This window comes from Crocodylus siamensis, chromosome 4 (assembly GCF_052110815.1).
Source record: "Crocodylus siamensis isolate JL-2025a chromosome 4, ASM5211081v1, whole genome shotgun sequence".
NCBI classification, from domain to species: Eukaryota; Metazoa; Chordata; order Crocodylia; family Crocodylidae; genus Crocodylus; species Crocodylus siamensis.
Genome location: NC_143398.1, coordinates 180,045,731 through 180,068,581, shown reverse-complemented (window position 1 = coordinate 180,068,581; position 22,851 = coordinate 180,045,731). Strand labels below are relative to the sequence as shown.

The following is a 22,851-nucleotide window of genomic DNA, read 5'->3' as shown; positions in this document are numbered from 1 at the left end:
TGATGAATATGGGAGAGTATACCACACTACTGTTGCAATTCAACTTCCAGCATTAAGGCTATTTTAGTTTTGAGTTTCTCTCCAAACTTTGTTAGCCAAATGCCAAACTGTAACAGCGAACAAACCTGTCTAGAAGACTAGGCTGACACCTTCAGATCTATTCAAGCCAGATATGAAGGCTTCTTTCTATAAATTAAATACATTTAAATGAAAATAAACATTGATTTCCCAGTCTTTTGTACAGTCTTTTGTAGGAAAGCTAGCATTATGCTAATTTTATATTTGTATTTACAGATGCTGTTAATAATTGTACATCTTACAGTTTGAATGAGAACATCATCACTGTTACTTTATTTTTTTTGTCAGCAATTATATTAAGAATGAAACATGGCTTATTTCAAATGCTCTCATTTAAAGTCTGTTGTTTCCCATATAACCCCTTTTCCAAAATAGCCATTTATCATGATAAACCACTCCATAGAAATTGCCCAAATAAGTAACATTTTTATTAGTGAGTTTTTATGCATTTCCATATCAATTCAGATGTGCTTGTTTTTCCTAATAAAGGAAATTATTTTTTAAAAACCGTTTGGGGTAACATTCCATATTTTAAACAATAAAATTATTACTAAACATTAAAAATAAATCAGATGATAGCCATTTTAAATACAGTTATTGGAACACTCATCCTGATCCCTTAATAAGCTACACACATAGTGAGACTAGCATCCACACAGAACCAGAGCAAGTCAACAGGACTGACTGCCGGCAGGTGCAGAGCCACCTCAGTGTGGAACCAACTGAAGGACTAGAGTCTTGGCTGTTGTTACCATTCACAGCCCTGTTACTGTACATTCTTCACAGGACAATTTAAAACATAGCTTGCAATATTTTTTCTTCCTTTTTACTTATAACTAAAGCTAAGTCATATTGAAAGTTGGGAAAAACAGTTTCGTATTCAGCTACTTTATTACACATGGAAAAATTTCTAGAGGAATAACTATATCTGGGTTGAAATATCTCAGTTTGATTTTTTCTGTGATAAGATACTACTGCATATGGATGAAAGATGGAAACTAAAAAAAAATCACATCACTTTCTGATGAATGAAGTATTCTTTTTAATTTTTTGGACCAACACTTATTGTTGCCAGTTTGTTTCTTCTGATTTGTATTGTGGAACAATATTTTCCACTGCTATTACAAATAAAAAAGGATGCCAAGCAGCAGTCATAAAACCTAATTTTTTTGCTAACATGATATTCTGGCATGTGTACTGAAATTTCATTGGATCTTGTCGGAGCTAAAGGTTTTGCACACCAGAAATTTTACAAGCAAGCCATAGAAAGTTGTAAATTGTTTCCACTTCTCATTTGAGGTATTTGGCAAGAAACCTGTCTCTGCATCAGAACATTCTCCCCATAAAAATCAAGGACTTGGGTAGATGTTTACTTCTAAATAGCTCTACACCTGATGGATGAGAATTTATTTCTCCAGACCACAGAAGCTTCTGCACCCCAATCCTTCTCCCAGAACATGAATTTAACACTCCTTCCCCACCATGAACCATCTATCTCTGAATGTATCCAGATAAGATAGGAGGGCGTGTTCTTTATCTATCCCGGTTACAGAAATGCATTCAGTTAATATTTTTGGTTTGTACTTTTTATGAAGATGCTCCAAAAACAGACTGGTAATATAGGCTGAGTGGACAACACAGCAATGGCCTATATTCTAAGCTAAATCTGGAGGGAGAAAGAAGAATAGTGCATGGACCAGAAAAACAAAGAGCAAGTTAAGAAGAAATAATCTGTTTGGCTTAGTGGATGGTGAGCAGAAGTATAGGGAGGTCTGGAACAGTCAGCGTTCCTGAAAAAATATTTGTGTAACAGGGAACTAATGTTAGAGCAAAATTCTGAAGTGCTTCGTACAATCATCTTTGTTCTTTATGCATTAAGGATTTTTTCTTGGGTTGAGCTTTATTTGTCAGATAACTGCTATTCTCTTTTGAACCAAATGTTCCAAGTCCTTTCCGATAGAGCAGATCTGTTATGCTAGCTGTAAGCTGCCTGTAGTATTTTAATGGTTAGAGTGCTGCTTCTTTTTTTTTTTTTTTTTTTTTTATGAGGAAGTGGAAAACTTTTAAGGACCAAAAGAGGACAGTTTTGCTACTACTGTATTTGTAGAAAAACATATACAGCAATGTATTCTAAAGTGCTTCTTTACTTCTCGGCTACTTATCAAAAATTAGACGCATACAGACACATATAGTTTAACAGTTCATGTACTGGTAGATGCTTTCTGATGTAGAAAACCCATCGCACATTTTTTAAATTAATACCATTTGCTCTGACAACTGTAGTGAAGTGAGTGATGCAAATGCAAAATCCACCATTTTTTAAAATGTGGCCTTTCTTTGCTTTATTTATGCAACATTACATCCTTTAAAAGTAGTTGACTTCAATTCCGCATACAGGGATTAAATAATACAAATAAAAGCTGTAATTCAGTGAAGCTATTGCCTATTTACCCTGAAATAAAATAGTTTTATGATTGAACTGGTGCAAAAATCCCTCCAAACTCCTTTGTTTATTGGCAAAGTCATTTAAGGTCACTTTTGCTTCCAAGACCACCTTCTTCCATGATTTCCACTGAAGGAGTTTTGCTTTGTAATGGCTTGTGGTTCCACAGTGATTTGTAAATGAAGAGCGTACTATACATATACTATTGTAGTCACTAAATTGCAGCTACTGCCATGAGAGGAAGTCCAAAAGTTACAGTAATTTTTCTAATTTTCAGCAAGACACAGAAACTTCAAGTCCAAGTTTAAATGTATATTTTGAACACCATTTTAAATGGCAATTAATGGCTGCTGTGCCTTTCAAGATGGAGAACTTACATGATGCCAACTGTGCTTGTTAACTGGTATACAGTACTGTACTGCAAACGTACCAAAAGTACTGCATGGAAGGGCATCAATAGGCACAGCCATTTGGATTGGCTACTCCTATAGTGCAGCAGGTTTGAATCGGCGTAGAGAGAACCACAATTTGGTGGCACACAGCAAATGAGTGCATGTGTTTGGGGTTTTTTTGTTCTCAGAAGGCATAGTACAAAGCATCCCAAACAGCAAAACCAGAAGCATCTGCAATGTTGTTCTCATTTTGTCAAGTAGTAGTTTCTGAAAGCTGGCAATTATTGCTGAGAAAGTAAAGCGCTCCGATTAGCCTTCATCTTCTCCAGACGTTTTACTAAATGGCCATTGCTCACTTCAAGCTCTTCAGTTTTATCCAATGCAGAGCGAAGCTGAAAGAGGGAAAGACAAGAAAAGCCATTAGTAAATTTTGAAATGCTTTCCCTGTTGCAAAGATAAGGCGATGCTAAAGATCTACCAGCACTGTTCTATTTATGCTTGCATATTACAGCAACCTAAGATGTACAGGGATTTTCAACAAGTTCCTATAAAATTATAGAATTGCCTGCCCCAGTGCTTTAATGACCCTCAGAGTATTCCAGCAGTAAGATACAACAGTGATATTTTTGGAAACTTGGGTGCTCTAAGTTAGAGAGCCATGTAAACTGTGTGAATCTCAGAATCATGGAGAACATCTGACACCAACTGAAGGGGGTGCTCAGGGCTACAGCCACAGAAGGACTTAGATATGATGATTAACATCACAGTGCCAAACTCTTACGTTTCCAGCCCTTGGAGTGGAATTCACAGGTCTGAGTTAGTTAGGAGCCTGAACTCCTGATGTACTTCATAGGAAGAGTTAGAACCCACAGCCAAACAGGCTGCCACTTAATCAGACATACTGAAGAAAAGGGCATGTCTTAAATCTCACCACTCTCTGGGTACTTCACCCAGAATTCATGGTCTGGAATCTTTCTCTGGTTTCTATTAAAAATTGAGGAGAGGTCAATCGTTTCTTTTGATGCGGTCAGAGGAGGAGGTGCTCAGTTGTACAGCCAAATTTTATACAATAACTAAGTAGTATTAGTCTCAGGAGGTGGCAGACTCAAGTTCAACTCTCTCTCCGGCCTCAGGGGAGGCGTCTACACATGCAGGAGAACTATGTCTCAGCACACGTGCCTGAACATACACTTTGGTATGGGCAAGTTGTGCCACCTGAGGAAAACTGACCCTGCCCAGCTCCTCCCAGATCTGCAGCCAGGGGGAGCTAAAGGCTGAGGCCAGCACAGTTACTGGCCCCAGCAGTATAAAACCTGGCTTGGCGAGCAGGCCAGGGCTACTTGCCCTCAGGAGTTTGAGGCCCAGGCAGTTGGTATCTGGGGATACTAGGTAAGGCCCAGTGCTGGCCTCAGCCTCCCCCATTGCCCCCAGGGTAACTTGCTGTGCACCAAGATGCATAGGCGTTTCCCAGGGACAAATGACGGTGGTGCAAGGCGTGCTACTGCTAGTTGTCCCCGGGAAACCAAACGTGTGGACATGGCCAGGGAGTCTGTATTAATCTCAAGTGACCCTGAAGGCATGGAAGCAATGGTGAGAGAAGCTGACAAATGGACAAACCAACCTGAGAATAATGGTGAATTGTAGGGGTGGCATGGGCAACATGAAGCTTGAGTAGGCAGCTTATGTAAAGAGAGGCAGTTAGAGAGAACTTTGAAGCCAGTGACAAAAGAAATGCAAGACTATCATGAATTGGAGCCAAGGGAGGGACTATTCAGGGGAACGATGATCAATGAGCAAGACGACTGCTACAACAGTTGCAGTTTGAATCAGTTTGGTTAACTTTAGGTGTCCGAGTTTGAAAGTGTTGAAAACTTAGGGTGTCGTTACACATGCTCCAAGGGCAGGAGGGGGTGCTTTAATTAGAGCGGCTCTTGGGAATGGCAGCCATTTTGAAGCACAGGAATGCTGAATACATGAGACGCTGAGATTGCTGAAGTGTGCTAATTAACATGCTCCAGCAGACTCAATTAACTGAGTCTTCTCTAATTACAGCATGTCGGAGCAGGCGCCCCACACATTTACAGGCATCCTTAGATTCTTCATTCAAGGTAAGTGTCTCGTACAGCACTGTAGTTAGGTAGTAACATGCATCCTCAGATAGCCTAAAGACAATATTGCCAGCTTTCTTGTAATTTCTCATTTACATCTCACAGAAAGATGAAAGCAAGTAAATAAAAAATTAAACCGATTACTTGGCTTTACAAATGCTGAACAAATGAACATTCAAATCTGACAGCTACAAGTGACATGCAACACTGACCATTTGTATACTGTCAATGAACTAAAACTGTAACGAACGACAAGACCACAGAACATGAACAACAGAATGGCCAGTGGCACCAGTCCCAATACAAAGTAGAGGTGCTTTGCATTAGAGCACTGTTCAGGAAGAAGCGTACTATTGTGATGTGTCAAAGATGCATCATCATTAACTAAATTTAAGTGCTAAGATTTAGGCCAAATTCTTCAGCATGAACAACACAAATAAAACAAAAGCATCTTTTATTACTCTGCAATAATCAACAATGGTGGTTGTGGTTGTAAAAATGCGTTCAGAAATAGGTATCTGCTTCCCTTTCCATACAAATGGAATCTGACAGTCTACTACAATATTCTAACCATAAAGTACCTCTCTTTGGAGTTTGCGTTTTTCAGCTTTCAGTTCATCTTCTATTTTTTCAGCATTTTCAGCAGCAGTTTTGTATCGAGTTACTTGACCCTCCAACCGTATTACCTATATTTAACAGCAAAGTTTATCAGTAAGAATAGCATACAAGATAAAGTAACTTTTACTTCTCTGTCTTGTCTTTGCCATTTAGAGATAATTGAGAAGCTGGGAATCTCTGTTTTTCTCTTACTGAATTAAAGGACATGTTTTGAGAAAAACTGTGCCAATGAAAATGCTCCAAGGTATATTTAGAGAGATACCAATAACCTGCCAATGCTGAAAGTAACTACGAACAATTTTTTCTATAGATGAGGACTAAATTGGGCCATTATTTCATCATTCAAGAACAGTGCTGGTAACTTACTAAGGATAAGGGTAATAAGTAGCAGTGCCAAAATGCTTCATATTTTCTAGCCTATATGTCTTCAGTCACCCAAGAACCCCACTCTAGCTTATAACCAAAACTTTTGAAGTAAATGCACTTATTTGCCAAATAGTTCCACAACATATTTGCCTTTAATATTTACTCTGTTCATTCAGATTTATGGAATATTTTCTGTAATTAAATGGAAGTATTTCTGGTCTATACAACAAAGACATTGCTCTGAAACCCTGACAAGATTGACTTCAAAAGGAACCGTGGAAAACTATTTAGTTTATCATGTAACCATATTTATCTGTTTACCTTTTCTCCATTCAAGAACTTACATTCTGCTCCAGTGCCGTTATCTCTTGTTCAGACTTTGCTAGTTTAAATTTGAGGTCACTGATCTGTCTGTTGGCATCTCCTAAAAAGAAAATAATTAAAATTTATTACCAGAAATACAGGATCAAGCCTGGGCCAGGTTCTAGATAAACCACATCATCCTGACATAACTGTGATGGGCTGGGCTGGTAGGTACCTGGTTCATGCTTCATGTATTAGCACTAAATATCTTGGTAAAAGTTCCCTTAACAGTTCCCAACTGGCAGGTTTAAGCTTTACAGTGACCCCCTCTGAGCATTCTCACAACAGAACTGGTAAAGTATGAAATAAAAATCCATGTCCAGACCTACCTGAGTTCACGCAGTCTTGAGAACAGAAATTGAAATACTAAAAGGCCATCCCTCACCTACTGTAGAAGTGTATTTAACTCTTTGTTATACTGAGAGAATTCTCAAACTAACAAGAATAAACTGAACAAGTAGACAGACAAGGCAGTTCACTCACTTGTAGGTTCTCTCAGAATTAAAAATTCATTTTCATTTAGAGACACATTCATTGTACCTGTGCAATTACACTTTATAGCTATATTACATTTAGTACACAACAGTTTATTCTTCAAATGGAAATGGAGTTTACTTTGGAGATCAATCATGTGCATATCCGTCCCATTCTCAAGGACTTCATTTTCAGAATGAATAGTCTCCATCTTGCCATTCTTCTGCTTCTCTTCCAGTTGTCCTTTTAGTTTTCTAATCTGAAATCCCCAAAATAGTTTGTTACTTTCAGTACCTCAGAGTGTGAATCAAATCAGCCTATTACTAAATTGCTGGATGTTAGAGAGCAAATACATTAAAACAGTGGGCTGGTACGGAGACCAAGTATTGTTGACTGGAAAGAATGTCCATAATTAAAGTCTGTCCTTTAATATTAATTGACAATAAAATAGTTGTCTAAATCAGTAGTGATCGACCTCCAGCCTGTAGGCTAAATCCACCCTGCAAAGCTGCCTTTGGGTCTGGAAATTTGGCAGTAGGGAAGCAGTGGCAGTGTTAATTCTTGTAGCTTTGAGAGTTGTGGCAGTTAATGCTGCCATTTCAGATATGTGAGGAGTCCTGTGCCAGACTGCCCCCACAGACTGACCCTGCACACTGGCACTGTCTGTGAAATCTAGCCCGCATCTGACCCCTTACCACTCATCCAGCCCACATGGCCAAAAGGTTGAGCACTAGTATGCTATATGTCCCCTTATATCACAATTTAATCTGGCAAATTATTTAGAAAATGAACTGTTAGGTTAAAGACTAAAACTAATCATTTCTGAGGAGAAGGGTTTTGTTGGTAACATAAGTTTATAGCTTGCATGGCTATTACATGAAGTTGCAGGGATTCTTAGAACTTGAGACTTCAAAAGGAGAAAAGAGTTTCAGCATTAGGTACAAGTATATAGATTTTTAAAAAATCCTCTCTGGACAAATAATCCTTCCATCTCTCTCAAATTCAAAGTAGGTTTTGTTTTTTTACCAAAGGCTGCTTTTAGATAAATTAGCATTCCATGTAAATGTTGTACCTTTATAAAAAGTTAGATCCAATTAGTAATACTTCATTACTCCTATCTTGCCCTTCTGCACAGTAGCTTTCGCTAAACTGAGAACACTTAACTATGTTAACACATATGGACATGTTACTGTAGGTCACCTGTTATCCCACCTCTAGTCTGAACAGGTCTACACAATGTGGTGACAAAAATACCTGCAACTGGCCTACTCTAGGATGGACTTCCAGGGGTAAATCAGTGGTGAAAGTACAGCTAAAAATTCTTGGTGTAGAAATAGCTCCAAGGAATTAAGTGCTCAACCTACTATATAAAAAAAGATGTTTTTGCAAAGGACTTCACTTATACAGTTTCCTTTCATTTGTTCAGAGCTACTTCCTCCTAAAATTGCCCTCTCACATCCACAACTGGAATTCCATGGTGGGTCATGCCCCTCCAAGCCCCACCCTCAAATTTCTGGCCACTTCAGGAACCCTATGGGCTATACATTTGATACCCAATTTAATTTAATAGATTCCCTGGGAGAACAAGTAGGAAGTCAATACAACAGAGATGACTGTAAGGATACATGCTCATGGCAATATCATGCCTTATTCTCCAGGCTAGAAACTGAAGTTTGGGAAAACTAAATGCTTAGAAGTCAGGACTGCAAGCAATTAAAAGGCTCTTCATAGGATGGAAGTCCTCAACTGTCAACCTGTCTCCATGGAAAACTGCTGCCACATGGAAGAACAGTGCCAAGACAGCCTAAGGAAGAGGACCTTCATGCAAATCCAGAGCACAGTAAGCCTTAAAGGCAGGTAGATAATCAGGGAAATCATTTATTTCATATTTAAATTTCTTGTTCTATGAAAATGTCTTGTTCCACCAAACCAGTGCTTTGCTCCAAGGCTTTTGAGTGGTTAACAGCGTTACTGCCCCAGAAAGGACCAAAATTGCAGGGCCACGCCTAAGTCAGCCAGGTGAGGAATCATGGTTACCACAAGAAGATGGACTGCAGGTCAAAGCCTGGCCTGTGTGGAAGAATCCCATGATGGTCAACAGGGGAGTAATTCAAGGAGACTAGAAGAAATCGGAGATACAGTTTTCTGGGATAATTCTATACACTTGGAGAAAAGTCTTCTCTTTAGAATTCTTGTGCTATTTCTATAGTCTCAGCTTGCTACTTTTCCTTCAGTTGTTGCTGGTAGCAATCTGCCTTGTACTCTCACATGAACATACAAAGCTAAGTCCAGCTCCTATGGAATGGAATCAGTTTGGATCACAGAATTTGAAAAGAGGAAACAAAACCAGGTGTTGTTTGATTGACATGATCTGCTGTGCTCTTTAAATTTCAAGTATTTTTGTCTGCTGAACCTTCCCTTAATCTCATCATATAGAATTAGCAGACATACAGCAATACTGAAATATTAATTACCTGTTCTACTAAGGATTCTCGTTCATCAAGGAGCTTTTTCAGTCTAACATCTGAAAGAGAAAAAAGGAGACTTCAATGCTGATTTAGCTGAGTTACACATTTCAGTGCATTTAATCAAAGAAAGAATTGTTAAGGTTAGTGAAGTAATGATGAAGGTAGTTATGCACGTACCACAGGAAATGAGGTCACAGACAGGACTGGGAGGGGGTTTCAGCCAAGGGAAGTTATGTCATTCTCACAGAGCATGCTTGTCACTTCAGTAGCAGCACCCAGCTGCATGCAAAGAGGCTAATCTTCTACTTTAGGTTAGCATGCAAGAACTCTAGGGTCAAACATAACTGCAACACAAAAAATCTCACAAATCTTTACAGTTTAACAACATTAGGAAGAGAAATTATGAATAACTGCAATCATAATTAGGTCACATTCTTAACATTTTAAAAATCTTAACTATTACTTTGCTAACTAAACAGCTTAGTTACATTTTTTCCGTTATGGTTATTATACATTAAACAGGCAACTCTTTTGTTTCATTAAGAAGTGTCTGGTAAAGAGCTGTCTCCACATAGTCCCTCAGACGATCAGTACTCCAGGATGAATGTAAACTGGGAGGCTGTTGGGTCATGCAACTTCCTGGGCTTGATCTGACCTTAGAAGCAATATGAATCATCACACAAGCTCACACAAGTAAAATAGCTCACAACAAATTTTAAAAAAATGTGGAGGAGAGGAAGTTGAAATATGAGCAAAGCAAAGAGAAATGCATACATTTTTAGTAGGTCCTGTAATGCTTTATGCACTTTATAAATGAAAAAGATACACTGAAGCACAAAAATCAAAATCATTCCCTTGAGAGGGTCAGATTTGACTAGATATATTCCTTTCTAGTTGTTCAATGTTTTGTGTTAGAGCAGAACACATATATTAACTTTGGCTTCCTTAACCTGCAGCCATCTACGAAGAGCCAAATCTACTGATGCTGAGCACTCAGCTAGTCACTTAATGAAACTCCAGTTTGTGACCTATTGGAATTGCTTAACTACTAAAATGTGAAAGTCCCCTAGGAAAAAAGGTCCTTCAAAAAATGTCACTTGCAAAAGCAAAACTGAACTTGCATAAATCACTAATTACATCTTTAGAAATATATTCTGTTTTGAGACTAACACCATATTTTTTATCCCTTGAACTATGAAAACTGGTTAGTTTATTTTCTTTTAAATATTATACTTGCCACAGAACAATAAATTACCTTTTCCATGGTAACATACTATTCTTATCACAAGAAATAACTTTATCTGATACCAATGTGTAGTATGTGGAGAAAACATCAACTTCAATGGAAGCCACAAATATGGCAGTCTAATACAAATTCATGATAAAGTGAGACCTCCTCATTCTGTACGCATATGATTTCTCTTACAGAAGTAATTCTAAAGTGTGAAATTACACCTTTACTTGTGATGTCTGATGCAATGCAACAGTACGCTTTTCAAGTGATTTGAATATTCGGCAGCATAATAAGTCACTTTATCAAAGCATTGATCATTTTGAATTTCCCCATGCCCTATCCAATTCTTGAGAATTTTCAGTATACCCATTGTTACAGTACCAAGGCATCAATATGAAAAGCCAATTTCATAAAATCTCATGGGAAAAACACAACTTAGAAAACATTAAATTTAAAACAGTTGCAGAAATTCCTGCAAAATAAGAAAAAAAATCACATGTAAATACTAAGATGATTTGAGAAGAGGAACATGGCTAACAAAAGGAAAAGAAACAAAACCAAGGTTAACAATAAGAAGTTGTTAAAGGATCATAAATGGTGAAAGGAGATACAAAGGTTCATAGCTTGAGCTGGGGCCAGGTGTCCAAGATCAGAAGATTACCAAGAAAACAAGCTGCTAAAGAGAGGAGAGAAGAATGAGGACTACTGTAGGACAAAATTTGTAGTTAAACGGGAAGCTAGCACAAACTCATAGAAGAAACCTGAGCACCAAACAGTCCATTTATTTCTGGAAACTAAATTAAGTATGTAAACAAAGATACACTAGCACACTATCACAAAATATGTCCTTCATCTATAAATATATTCCCAGTGTCCAGAATGGAAGCTCATTGTTAACTAAGAATGTTAACAGATGAAACTATAATAGTACTTTAAAAGGGTGGGGATGGGCGAGACTTACCATGGTCCACCTGAAGCCACTCTACCTATTTGTCTGTTGTATCCCATGATAAGAAGCTGAACTACAATAATTAAATTCCTGTTTAATTCAAAGGTAAATTATGGTGATTTAACTTATCTTCCTACAGGATAGGAGTGGATAGATAAAACAGGTATACCAGATCAGCTGACAAGTGCTCAGTAAGCCTTCGCCCTGTGCTACAATTATTCATCTGCCCCCACTATTACAGATCAGTTAAGGCTGGTATGTGCGTTCACAAAACAAATTTTGGCCTCACCTCTTCTCCCTAGAACCCCAGCTTCCCCACAAAGAACATATTCCTTCCTATCCTAATCAACTATGGAAGTCCTGGTGTGAGAAGGGAGGAAAGGCAAGAGAAATGACTCACAGGTTCAGCTAAGCCTTTTCTATGAGTGTAGCAGACAATCCTTAGAGTACAGTCTCTTCCCAAACTTGGTCACCCAAGGAAAGCAGAGCCCAGTTGGTGCTTCTGCCATATCATTTTTATTATCTATTGCATTGTGGAATTGGAAAAGATGATATTCCACCAGACCAAAAACCTGAGTCACAACTTGTACCAAATTCTACTGTATTTTTAGGCAAATAATCAGGCCCTCATTTTCAAGACGAGTGTTGGAAAGAAGAGTGATGAGAATTTGTTATATAGAATTTGAAAATATCTTTCCTACTACTAGGTCCTGAACTATTTGGTCACTGTTTTTGGAGGTGTCCAAAGGCTAGCTCTGAACCCTTAAAAGCCTCATGAAACAAATAAATATATGCTTGACATATGAGCTACACTGTTGTCATTGATTTTGTGCCATGAATTCTTGCAGTTACTGAAAGATGTCTCAGTCTTGCTTTTGCTGAATGAAAAACCTGCATCATCAGATTATTGTTGGTTACAGCTGCTATCCGGAATTAACTCTCCAGAGCTAAAAGCATCTTCTTTGACCTAATGAACACCACTCTGTGCTGCTCTGTCTTATTTTTTTAAAACAGTGTTCAAGGAGGACATAAAACTAAGCAGTAGCGTTAAAATTGCACAAGCAGAGAATGGATAAAGGAAACAAAGGGCAGAGCCCTGGGTTTTATCTCAGTTAATTTCATGGTTCTAGTTTAGAATCCAATACTGATGAAAATTCCAAATAAACCTTGGTTTGTCACTTTGCTCAAAATGATGATGATTTAACCTAGATCTTTGTATTATATACTAGCTATAGACTTCAGAGGTATCATGCCAAAGAAGCTTATATTCAGGTGCATACTTTCCAAACTGCATTATGTATTACAAACATTTGATGTTGACACATTGTTTCTGTATTTAAGTAGTAACCAGCAAAAGTTGTACTATTTCTCTAAAAATCTGGAAGATAAGTAATTAACATTTTTTTCCGTTAACAACCTAGTTCTTTAATTTGATTTGCCTGCATGGAACCCCACTCATTCTGAGCACATAACCCAAGACAGCATACAAAATGAGGGGAAATGCACCTAATCAGGTGCCCAAAGGACTCAGCCATGGGTGTTCGATAGATGTAACAGCATAAACCAAGCTACACTGATGTCTGGATAATAACAGCTGAAGCTGCAACAAATCTCAAAAGTAGAGAAGACCTAAATATGGAACAAAACAATATGACGAAGCTACTGAATGTTCCCTGGCCCTGTACTAAATGTTCTGAACAGTTCATTGAGTTCTACACAAGTTCTAAGGAGAGAGTGAAGAAGTAGTGCTGGTATGTGTCAGTAGTCCAAGTATAAACTCTACTTCCAACCATAACATCCTTCTTAAATTATGGACAAATATGGAAACCATATTTATTTGTGCAACATTACATTGGAGAGTCAGGCAAGGAACAATTTTTATCCTAGTTAAAGGGTATAATAATACAGTAAGGGGTACTTTTAAGATCTACAGCATGCCCAGTTAATATTCTTATGGTTATATCTTAATATTGACATATTTGTTCCAAGTTTTTATGATCGCATATTTTCACAGACATTGTGTGGAACCTGCTGTTAGTGTCAAGAAAGCAGCTCTGGAAAAAGGTTTAAAAATTAGATTCATGCAACATCATATGGGCCTTCATATTTAAGAATGCTAATATTTCTTAGCAGAATGAAATCATATCAATTCTAACACATGTGAAGAGCATGGAGACAGGTCTATCAGTAAGAAAAAAGGTACATTAATATTTCAAGGTATTAAGATGTATAAAAAGCAGATGAAGTTATTTTTGTGCAATGCCTGTAACAAAACTGACTTTTAGAACAGTATCAAATGAGATCCATATTTACACAGGTTTGTAAGTAGTGTTCTGGACAAGCATAATAAAGTATAAAATATGTTTATTTCAATTATATACAGCTCAGTACATTTGTGATAGACATACGAAAAATTTCAACATATCTGTAAGTTATTAAGTTTGTAACAGCAATACAAGAAATATTTTATGACCTGCAAAAACTTTAATTCAGATTCCCTTTTGATTTTCATTACTTAAAGCAAGTGTAAAATAATGTTCTAATGCAAAAAACACATTTCCTTTCAGCTGGTTTAAAATATTCACATAAGAAATATATGGAAGAATTGGTAATATCTCAATTGTTTATATTTACAGTATCAAATCAAAAGCAACATTATTTTTCACAAGACTCAGTGCTTGGTATATAGGGGATAATACACAAGGAGCAACAGCAGTTATCTTTGGTGTGATACTTTTCAATAAAAATTAAGACATTCAAGAGGATTAAGACATTCAAAATTCCTTCATTCTGGCAAGAAAGAAGGAAATAGTACTTCCAGAGACAAGAAAACATTCTTTCAGAATAGTATTTTGCAAAAATATGCAATAAGGAAATACAATTTAAACTTTCTTGTAGGAAAATAGTATCATAATATAACTAATTAACTAAATGTATTTGACAGAAAGTATGAACACACATCACAGTGTGTACTGAGAAAACTTCCCTAGAAAAAGATAAGAATGCCCCTGTTAAAACATGGGGTCAAAGGCTGATTCTGGTGCAAAGTGCCTAGACTAAGTAAGCATATACATACTTACTCCTTTCAGCAGACTAACAACTCTGGAGACATTTATGCTTTAAATTCTTAAACTGTATATTGCTCTTTCAAAGTGTATAAACTAATACATTTTGGCAGTTCATCTTATAAACTATATGCTATACTTTGGAATGTGCCCATATTAAAATAACACACAGTGAAATTATACTTTTTGCATTAGCAATGATAGTTGGTTCCTGAACTGAAGCATTTACAAACAAATGTGGTAACTCAATCTATGGTGCTGCATACCTTATAGTGCTTTATGTTCAGCAAAGCAACTTTTAATTGTACTGTTGCCTTTGCATTCAAGACCTATAGCTTGTTTAAAACTAGTCTAGAAAGTAAGAACAATTGCTATTTTTTGGAAGATATCAGCCTTACATTTATTTTAACAAGTTGGTCTGAAAAGTTTATTTATGATGCTTATTTGGTGATAAACATGAAACCTGAGAGAAATTAAAAAACAAAATCTGAGTATACGATATCTGGTGGTGATATACGACAGTAAATTGGATGGAATTCACATATATGAACTGACATTATGATGAGGAAACGACCACAAACCAAAAACATCATCATTCCTAAAGTCTGAATTACTGTGCACGGTGCATTATTTTGTACTGGAACTGATCCAAGAGCAGGTAATTTATTTGAGTTCCTAGATTATGAACTCATGATATTATACAATCTTCTTTAGATTTACCCTTACCCCTTTTAATACCTGTAATATCTTCTTTACTTTCAACACTGGTGGTGCTCAAGCTTTCCAACTCTTTTTCTAATAAAGGGTTATTGGTTGTTTTTTCTGAATCACCAGTTTCTAACACTTTAGTTTTGTCCTCCGACACCTCACATGTTTTCTTTGCAGTTTCAGATCTGGATGCATCTGATTCTTCAGATTCCTCTCCTTTTTCTTGGATACCTGCATTGTCTTCAGTCAACAAGACTTCGTTCTCTGTTTTGTATATACTGCCTTGATAAGCTTCTTCCTTTCCACCTTCTCCTGTTTTGATGGCTTCTGTGACAATTTCCTTTGCTTTAACATCTTCCAGCTTCTGTTCATCAACTTTCTCTGCATCCTTCCTTTCACTAGTTGCTAATTCCTGATTTGATTGAAAGATGAATGTTTCACCCTCATCTTCCACTCCTTCCTCTTGACCCTCTACCTCATTAACTTTAAGCTTCTTATCTAACTGACCTTCCTGTCTACTGAGACAATCTGATTCCCCCTCAGCTTCTGGAATGATTTCCTGCATCTCATTTTGCTGTTCTGTTCTATTATTTTTGTCCTCACTTCCCTGACCCTCCCATTTTTTATCCTTCTCTTCCCTAATAGATTCACACATCTCATCTGACCTTGTATTCTGCTCTTCTATTTCTTTTATGTTGCTTCCAGCTTCTTCAGTATGTTGCTGTGATTGTTTTGTGTCTTCCTGGAAAACATGATTTGTACTCGCAGAGGTAAATGTTTCAAGCTGCTGGTCTGCAGGCCCTGGCTTCTTGCCGTTTTCCTCCATTCCATCTTTTACCTCAATAATAACACTAATATTTTTAGGAGATTCCTGTGCAGCTGCTGGTTCTTGTTTAGCTACTTCTTGCATTTTACTTTCCAAAACATTATCTATTATTGTGCCATATATTATGTCTTCACTACATTGAAGCGTTTGGACTTCTACCTGTGTGTTCTTACCCTCCACCTGTTCAGTACCACTATCTTCAAATTCCTGAGATTCATACCATACTTCAGTATCTTCTGCCCCTTGAATTTTTTCATCACTGTGACTAGGGTCTATAATAGTTTCTTGGGGTTGTTCATTGTTCATGGGACCTTGGTCTTGCTCGGTTTTATGCGATTCAGATTCTTTTACCTCTGTAATACAGTCTATAAATCCCACAGATCTTTCAAGTTGTACCTCTTTGTTTTCAGAATCTGAATCCAGTTTGCCCACTAACACTTCCTGTTGTCCTGGCCTCTGCTTCATATTCATTCCATTCTCTGCCGCACTTACCATACTTTGTTCTCCTCCCACTAATAGCAGATCATTCTCTGAAAGAAGTGACAGAGTTGGTGTTTCATCTACTTTTTGTTCCTTTGCAGCATTATCTGGCACTACCTCAGTGTCACATGACACTTCTTCCTCCTCTTCTACAGATTTTATTTCTTGGCTTTCCAGATTCTGGACTGTATCAGTTTCATTTTCTTCTTCCTCTCTACCACCCTCTACATTATCAACTGTTCTGTCAATGCACTCTTCACCTTCATCACTCATAACCTCATTTTTAGGGCTTCCTTCTGCTTGATACTGTCTTTCAACTTGAGCTTCCACATATGGCCCTTCAATAGCTGAACCTGTGATTACAATTTCAGGTGGTTCTGACTGATCAGAAACCAATGCATGGCTGCTACCCACAAAATCAAGAACTTCCTGAGTTTCTTCATTACCTTCTTTTTGGCTAGTTATGAAATCCTCCTGTTTTTCTTTCTGCTGCTGTGCAATTCCTTCAAATTCCTGCCTCTCTAAGTTACAACACCCTGCCTGGGAAACCTTAATATCCTGACTCTGCAGTGTACCCGTTTCCAGATTCTGATTAGACCTCTCATTTAAGTCACTACCATGTTCACTTTCCTTGCTAATGGGCTGCTGGATTTCTACGCTACTACCTGCATCACTATTTTCAGAGGAAGATACATTTCCTAATACATGTTCTCTATAGCATTCAGTTTGTTCCTCCAGTCCACTATTCATTAATATTACTGTTGAGGTGACATCAGTATCTTCAGTGGCTTTCTCTCTCTCTGTATTTTCATCAGTATGCAAGCTGTTTATCTCCGTATACTCCTTTACAATTTCCTGCTCCTCAGACTCCTCCTTGTGTTGCTCATGCTCAGTATTCTGCAAGATTTCCTTTTTCCCCACATTCTCCAAAATCTCATTTTTCATCTCCACTTCATTGGTTCTGCCTAAAAGACCATTGAGAAAGTTGAAGGGACTACACCAGGGGCGATTACTCAACTTTTTAAAACAAGGTAGCACTTACCTCCACACTTAAAACCCAAAAGAAAGAATGAATCAGAGAATCGGTTAATAAAAGATCAGCTTTTGCCAATTGCGTGAGGCAAAGCGGCAATTGTATTAGTAAGTTTTCTGATCAGTGAAATCCACCACCCTCTCAAAAGCAAGATTTTTATCTGGTGTTGGCTTTGTGTTTTTGCAAGTTAAAGATTCTGCTATAGTTGAAGCTGTGAAGTACAACTTTCATAAATGAGAGTACTTTGTTTCAAGCAGTGCAATTAACAGTAACACTTGCAGATTTAAGATTATGACACAAGGACAGAAATTTTTCTACTTGTTTTTTTTTTTTAACCCTGACACTTCTCTATAATTGCAAAAGTGCATGGTTTGACAATATAGCCACCAAGTAATTTACCTAATATTCAACAATATTTTATACCTATAGCCCTCGAAGATATTATGTGTAACAAACATTATGAAAGGTATATTCTGATTGGCAGGCAAATTCTCCAACTATGTGGACATTTAACAACCAATAACAGTTAAAACTGTATTTGGTGCTCCTTATAGTCACTGCATCCATGCAAAGGGAAATGTCCCCCCCACCCCAACTTGTACATAGGAGCAAAAGGAGGAGATATTGTACAAAGCTCTTAATTACAGCTGTTAGCTTATGTTTCCACAGAACCAGAATACTGGAGGGAGAGAGGACCAGTGCAGGCTGGCAAAGAAACAGGTGGTTTCCCAGACCTACTTTACAAAGTACTCTTACCTAGATTTTGGGGTGCAGCCAAAAGTGCTGCTCCCCACTGTAACTGAGAATGCTTTGCAAGAAGTAGTGAGTTACAACTCCCTGGAACAAACAGAAGTTCACTGCTGGTTCCAGGGCAGAGGAGAATCTAGCTGCTGGCTAGAAGGCTGCAGCCAGTTTCCCCTTGCAACTGGCCTCTCCTTTCTTCTAGCTTGTCCCTATTTTCAGAATGGGAGGGGAGGGATGAAGCAGAGGGAGCTCATTCTAGGGTTCCCCAGCCAGCGCTGAAGGGTGGGTGTATTGGAGCACCCTCTCCCCCCGCATGGTGCGGGGGGCTCCACTCTCTTTCCTCCCCTCCCATTCTCAAAACAGCAATTAGCTGGCAGACAGCAGTTACAGAAGACACTGTTTTGAAATGTCTTCATCTGACCCATCATGCAGTGAGGGCTCAGATTTTTATCTAATCAGCTATTTTTGAAGCTGTCTGCAGTTGTGCACTTGTTTGGTCATGACTATAAACTGCTTTCTGTGGCCAGATGCAACAAAAATTGTCACTTCTTGTCTGTACCCTTTGTTGTTAAGAACCATTTTTATCAAATGGAGCAAGTAGGGGAAAAAACCAAACCCACTACCAAGAGTAAAACAATTCCCACTTCAAGAGTGGTTGACTACCTGGTGCAATTTGCCAGTTCTTCAACTTAGAAATACAAAATTAAATATTTCCTCCTCTTTCCTGAGTGTAATAAAAAGGTAAACAGCTACTGTTCATATTAATGCAACTGTATTGTATAATCACAAAGTCAGAATCTGTGCCAATCAGATTCCTCCTTCCCTATGTATACATAGAAATACATAATATATTTGCCCTGTACTCAACAATTTGCAAGAATCTTTAGTCTTTAACAATGTGAATTGCATCATTATGCTAACAATACAGTAATATTGGACATGTAGAATTTAGATATAGTGTATGAAAGTGGGTTTTGCAACAGTGTACTAGACCATTGCTCAACAGACACTTACGGTTCTCAAATGTTAGTTAGAAAATGTTTACATTCAATTTACAAATATGGAATTCAAATGCTCTTGTTTCTCTGAGTTCCCGATGTTTAAAACAAAACAAAAACTGGAAGTATTAAAGTCTTTCTGGATTCAAGACTTGTATGTTAAAAAATACTTCTACTCACTTTGTGAGTATTTGTTTCATTATCCTTTGTTACCCGGGGCTTGGGAATAAAGACATGTATATTAAAGTCTCCTTTTGTAAGTATAGAAGAAAATTGCATGATATGTTTCAAGTGCTTATGATTCTTAAGTAGAAAAATGCATAGGGAGTGATTCAACAAGTAGCATGCTGCGTGATTGGTTAATTGTCTGAAAAATAAATACAATATCCAAGCAAAAAAGGTGAAGGTGATCAAATGGATGGAAAAGTTGAGCAGAATGTGAACACGTACCTAGGGTCCCATTCCCAGATGTGTTTAGCACCTGAGTTGTGCCTTGAGTAATCTTGGAAGAATCTGAGTGTCCTTCATTATCAAAAGCATCTGAAGTTTCTCCATTGGTAGCTACTTCTGAGTCTGGGATTATTCCATGTTTCTGTGGATAAGGGAAGGATATTTGAAAGTTTGGTATACAAAAATACAAATAGTAGAACATTCTTGTACCTTAAAATTTTGAACAAAGACTGCATCAACAAAAGCTTCCCAAAACTGACTGGTTCAGTAAAAAAAAATCGTGAAAACAGTTAGAACAGAGCAAGGTAGAATATATAAACTGCTTCCAAGATCAATATCTCTGGAATAATACACTCCCAATTTTCTATTTTAGCACAAGAACAGAATTGATCAGCTTTTTCTGTTTTGTTTTTTAATGTATCTCTGTTGTCTAGCATCTGAAACATTCCTTAGATGACAGGTTTTAAACAGAAGTAACCTCTGAGCCCTTAAACTTGCACAACAGCATACTGAAAACTCCTAGTATGTCTTATGGGGGGGACAGCTGGTAAGTAAATATTTGAGACGAATAAGAGCAACATCAGTATACAGCTCTTGCTGGGATTACAGCGCTGGAACTAGCTTTTCTGCTATGGGCACAAGGAGACATTGATTACAAAATTTCTTTACAACAAGGTTCTTCTCTTCTTACTGCATACCTTCAATTGTTCCTTCAGCATAACCACTTCCACTCTAAGGCCATCTCGCTCACTCCTTATAGAATCAAAGAACTCTTTCTGCCTTTCTAACGCCTGAGTTTTTACAGCACAAACACAGAGAAGGCAGGAAGACAAGAAGGGAGAAGAAACAAGTGAACAAGTAAAGACTATATAAAGCAGGTTAATAATAAGAATGAACAGGCTTTAGATGTTCAGAAATTAATGGAGCTGACATGCAGGGAGAAAATAAAGGAAAATTAACTGATTAAAGAGCTCAATTTATAAATGCAGATGTATCAAATTTAAAAAATGTCTGGCTAAATTCAAGATTTCAAGCTTATGAGATCATACTTAAGACGGTTCTCAATCTCCAACCCTAATTTTTCAATAGATAGCCATAATATAAAGCAGCTAAAGACAGATTTTCATTTATGACCAGGTTTCTACAGTTTTATCAGGTAAATCCTAATCCTTATTCCCATGTCACATTTGTGTTGAGTATTATATCTGTATCAAAATACAAAAGAGATTTTTAAAAGGATGGCATGACATCTCTTAACAGCTTCCCTGGAATTCTTATAGTTTATCACAGATGTAAGTAACAGGGATAATTGTGACAAGCTGCTCAACAGAGTAACAGCTCAACAGCTTCTTTTGAGTTTTAGGATGCCTCTTGTGCATATTTTAGTACTGTGTATAACAAGCATAATGAATTCATGAAATTATGTTAGCAGTGGTGAATGCTAGCTTTTCTACATTTTATTTCAAATCATCAGAAATTACCACTGAACATCATCAAGGACAAATAACTTGCAAATATCCTCCCCCATGCAAACTCTCTGAGAAATGAGTTTTTCACTGCTCATCCCCAATTACACAACGTAATTTACGGTTTCACACCTGCAGAAAAAGTAACATTTTTCTGTACAAAGCAGCAAGTATTTGCTTCGGATTCAGCCGATTCAGAAGGGTAGTAATTTGATTCGGAGATCTGAATCACTTTCCTGATTCAATTCAGCTGAATCAGATCTAAAAATTCGACCATAGACTAAACAGACAGCAGTCCTCACCATGCTGGACACAGCTGCATCCAGCTAGTAAGTCTGTTGTGGTGGGCAGAGGTGGGGAGGGAGGGAGGGATTGGGAATGGGACAAACTGCCCAGCCCAGGCTGGGGGGCACAGGATACAGGTGTGGCAGTGCTTGGAGCGGGGGCTATGCCACTTGCCCTGCTGAGGCAGGGGACGGGATGCGGGTGTGGCTCATTCCAGGTGGAAGGGGACAAGCAGCAGCAGAGCATAGCCCACTGCTTCCCCAGCCATAGCAGGAGGCACAGGATGTGGGCACTGCCACCGATTGCCCAGCCAGGGCAGCTAGGGAGTGTGTTGGGGGGGAGGGGGTGTGATGCAGGCTTGGCAGCACTGAAGTGGGGGCTATACCCCACTGCTGCTTGCCCAGCCGGGGCAGGGGTAGGCACAGGATTACACACCCGCATCCTGCCCTCCCCCTGCCCCAGCTGGGCAAGTGGCAGCAGGGCATAGCCCCTGCTCACAGCACTGATGCAGACGTGGTAGTGCTGGGAATAAGGGCTATGCCTGCTGCCACTTGCCCAGCCAGGACGGAGGGATGCGATGTAGGTGTGGCTTGCTCCGGGCAGGAGGCGGCAAGTGACAGGAGGGGATAGCCCCCTCTCCCAGTGCTGCCACACCTGCATCCCACCCCCTCCCCCTGTTGAGCAAGCAGCAACAAGGCCCGCATCCCAGTCTCCGCCCCCCCCCAAGCTGGGCAAGTGGCGGCAGGGTAGAGCCCTCGTTGATATGGGCGCAACAGCACAGGGAGTGGGGGCTATGCTGTGCTGCTGTTTGCCCCCTTCCACCCAGAGCAAGCCACGCCTGCATTGCACCCTCCTCCCCACCTCTCATCCTGGCTGGGGAAGCAGCAGCGGGGCATAGCCCCCACTCCCAGAGCTGCTGTGCTCACATCCCACACCCCTCCATCCCCTCCCCGAGTCCTGCATCCCCCTGCCCCAGCCTCAATCCCTCCCTCCCCCACACCCTTTCTCTCGTCCCTCTGACCACCACAACAGACTTATCAGCTGGAGACAGCTCTGTCCAGCGTGGTGAGGACTGCTGCCTGTTTAGTCTATGGTTGACTCTTTTCTGAATTGATTCGCAGGCTGCCCATTTGACTCGGATCTTTTAATTGGTCTCCCAATTCGATTCAGGTTCGGAGATTCTGTTGCCGAAACAGGCCAAATCTCCTCCGAATTGAATTGGCTACCGAAACCTCACACATTCCTAATATTTAACTTGTACAGGTGGGGAATAAAGAGGTGGAAATGTTCTTCCTACAATCTA

General features: G+C 38.8%; 1 protein-coding gene across 17 annotated transcripts in view; it reads right to left on the bottom strand.

The window, feature by feature from the left end:
- Window positions 1-482: 482 nt before the first annotated feature.
- Window positions 483-22,851, bottom strand: part of LRRFIP1 (LRR binding FLII interacting protein 1) — a 189,172-nt gene continuing 166,803 nt past the window's right edge. For 12 of the 17 annotated variants that reach the window (XM_090045028.1, XM_090045032.1, XM_090045030.1 and 9 more), the window contains 3 exons: window positions 20,496-20,588; window positions 19,798-19,939; window positions 13,841-17,537 (listed from right to left, as the gene is read on the bottom strand). In XM_090045028.1, the coding sequence (XP_089901154.1) occupies window positions 15,247-17,537; window positions 19,798-19,939; window positions 20,496-20,588 (2,526 nt within the window). In that variant the 3' untranslated portion in view covers window positions 13,841-15,246. Of the gene's footprint in view, window positions 3,306-5,602; window positions 5,708-6,349; window positions 6,430-6,983; window positions 7,102-9,316; window positions 9,367-13,840; window positions 17,538-19,797; window positions 19,940-20,495; window positions 20,589-22,851 lie in introns of those variants that run through there. The other 5 variants (XM_090045033.1, XM_090045038.1, XM_090045036.1 and 2 more) reach the window with 3 other exon arrangements.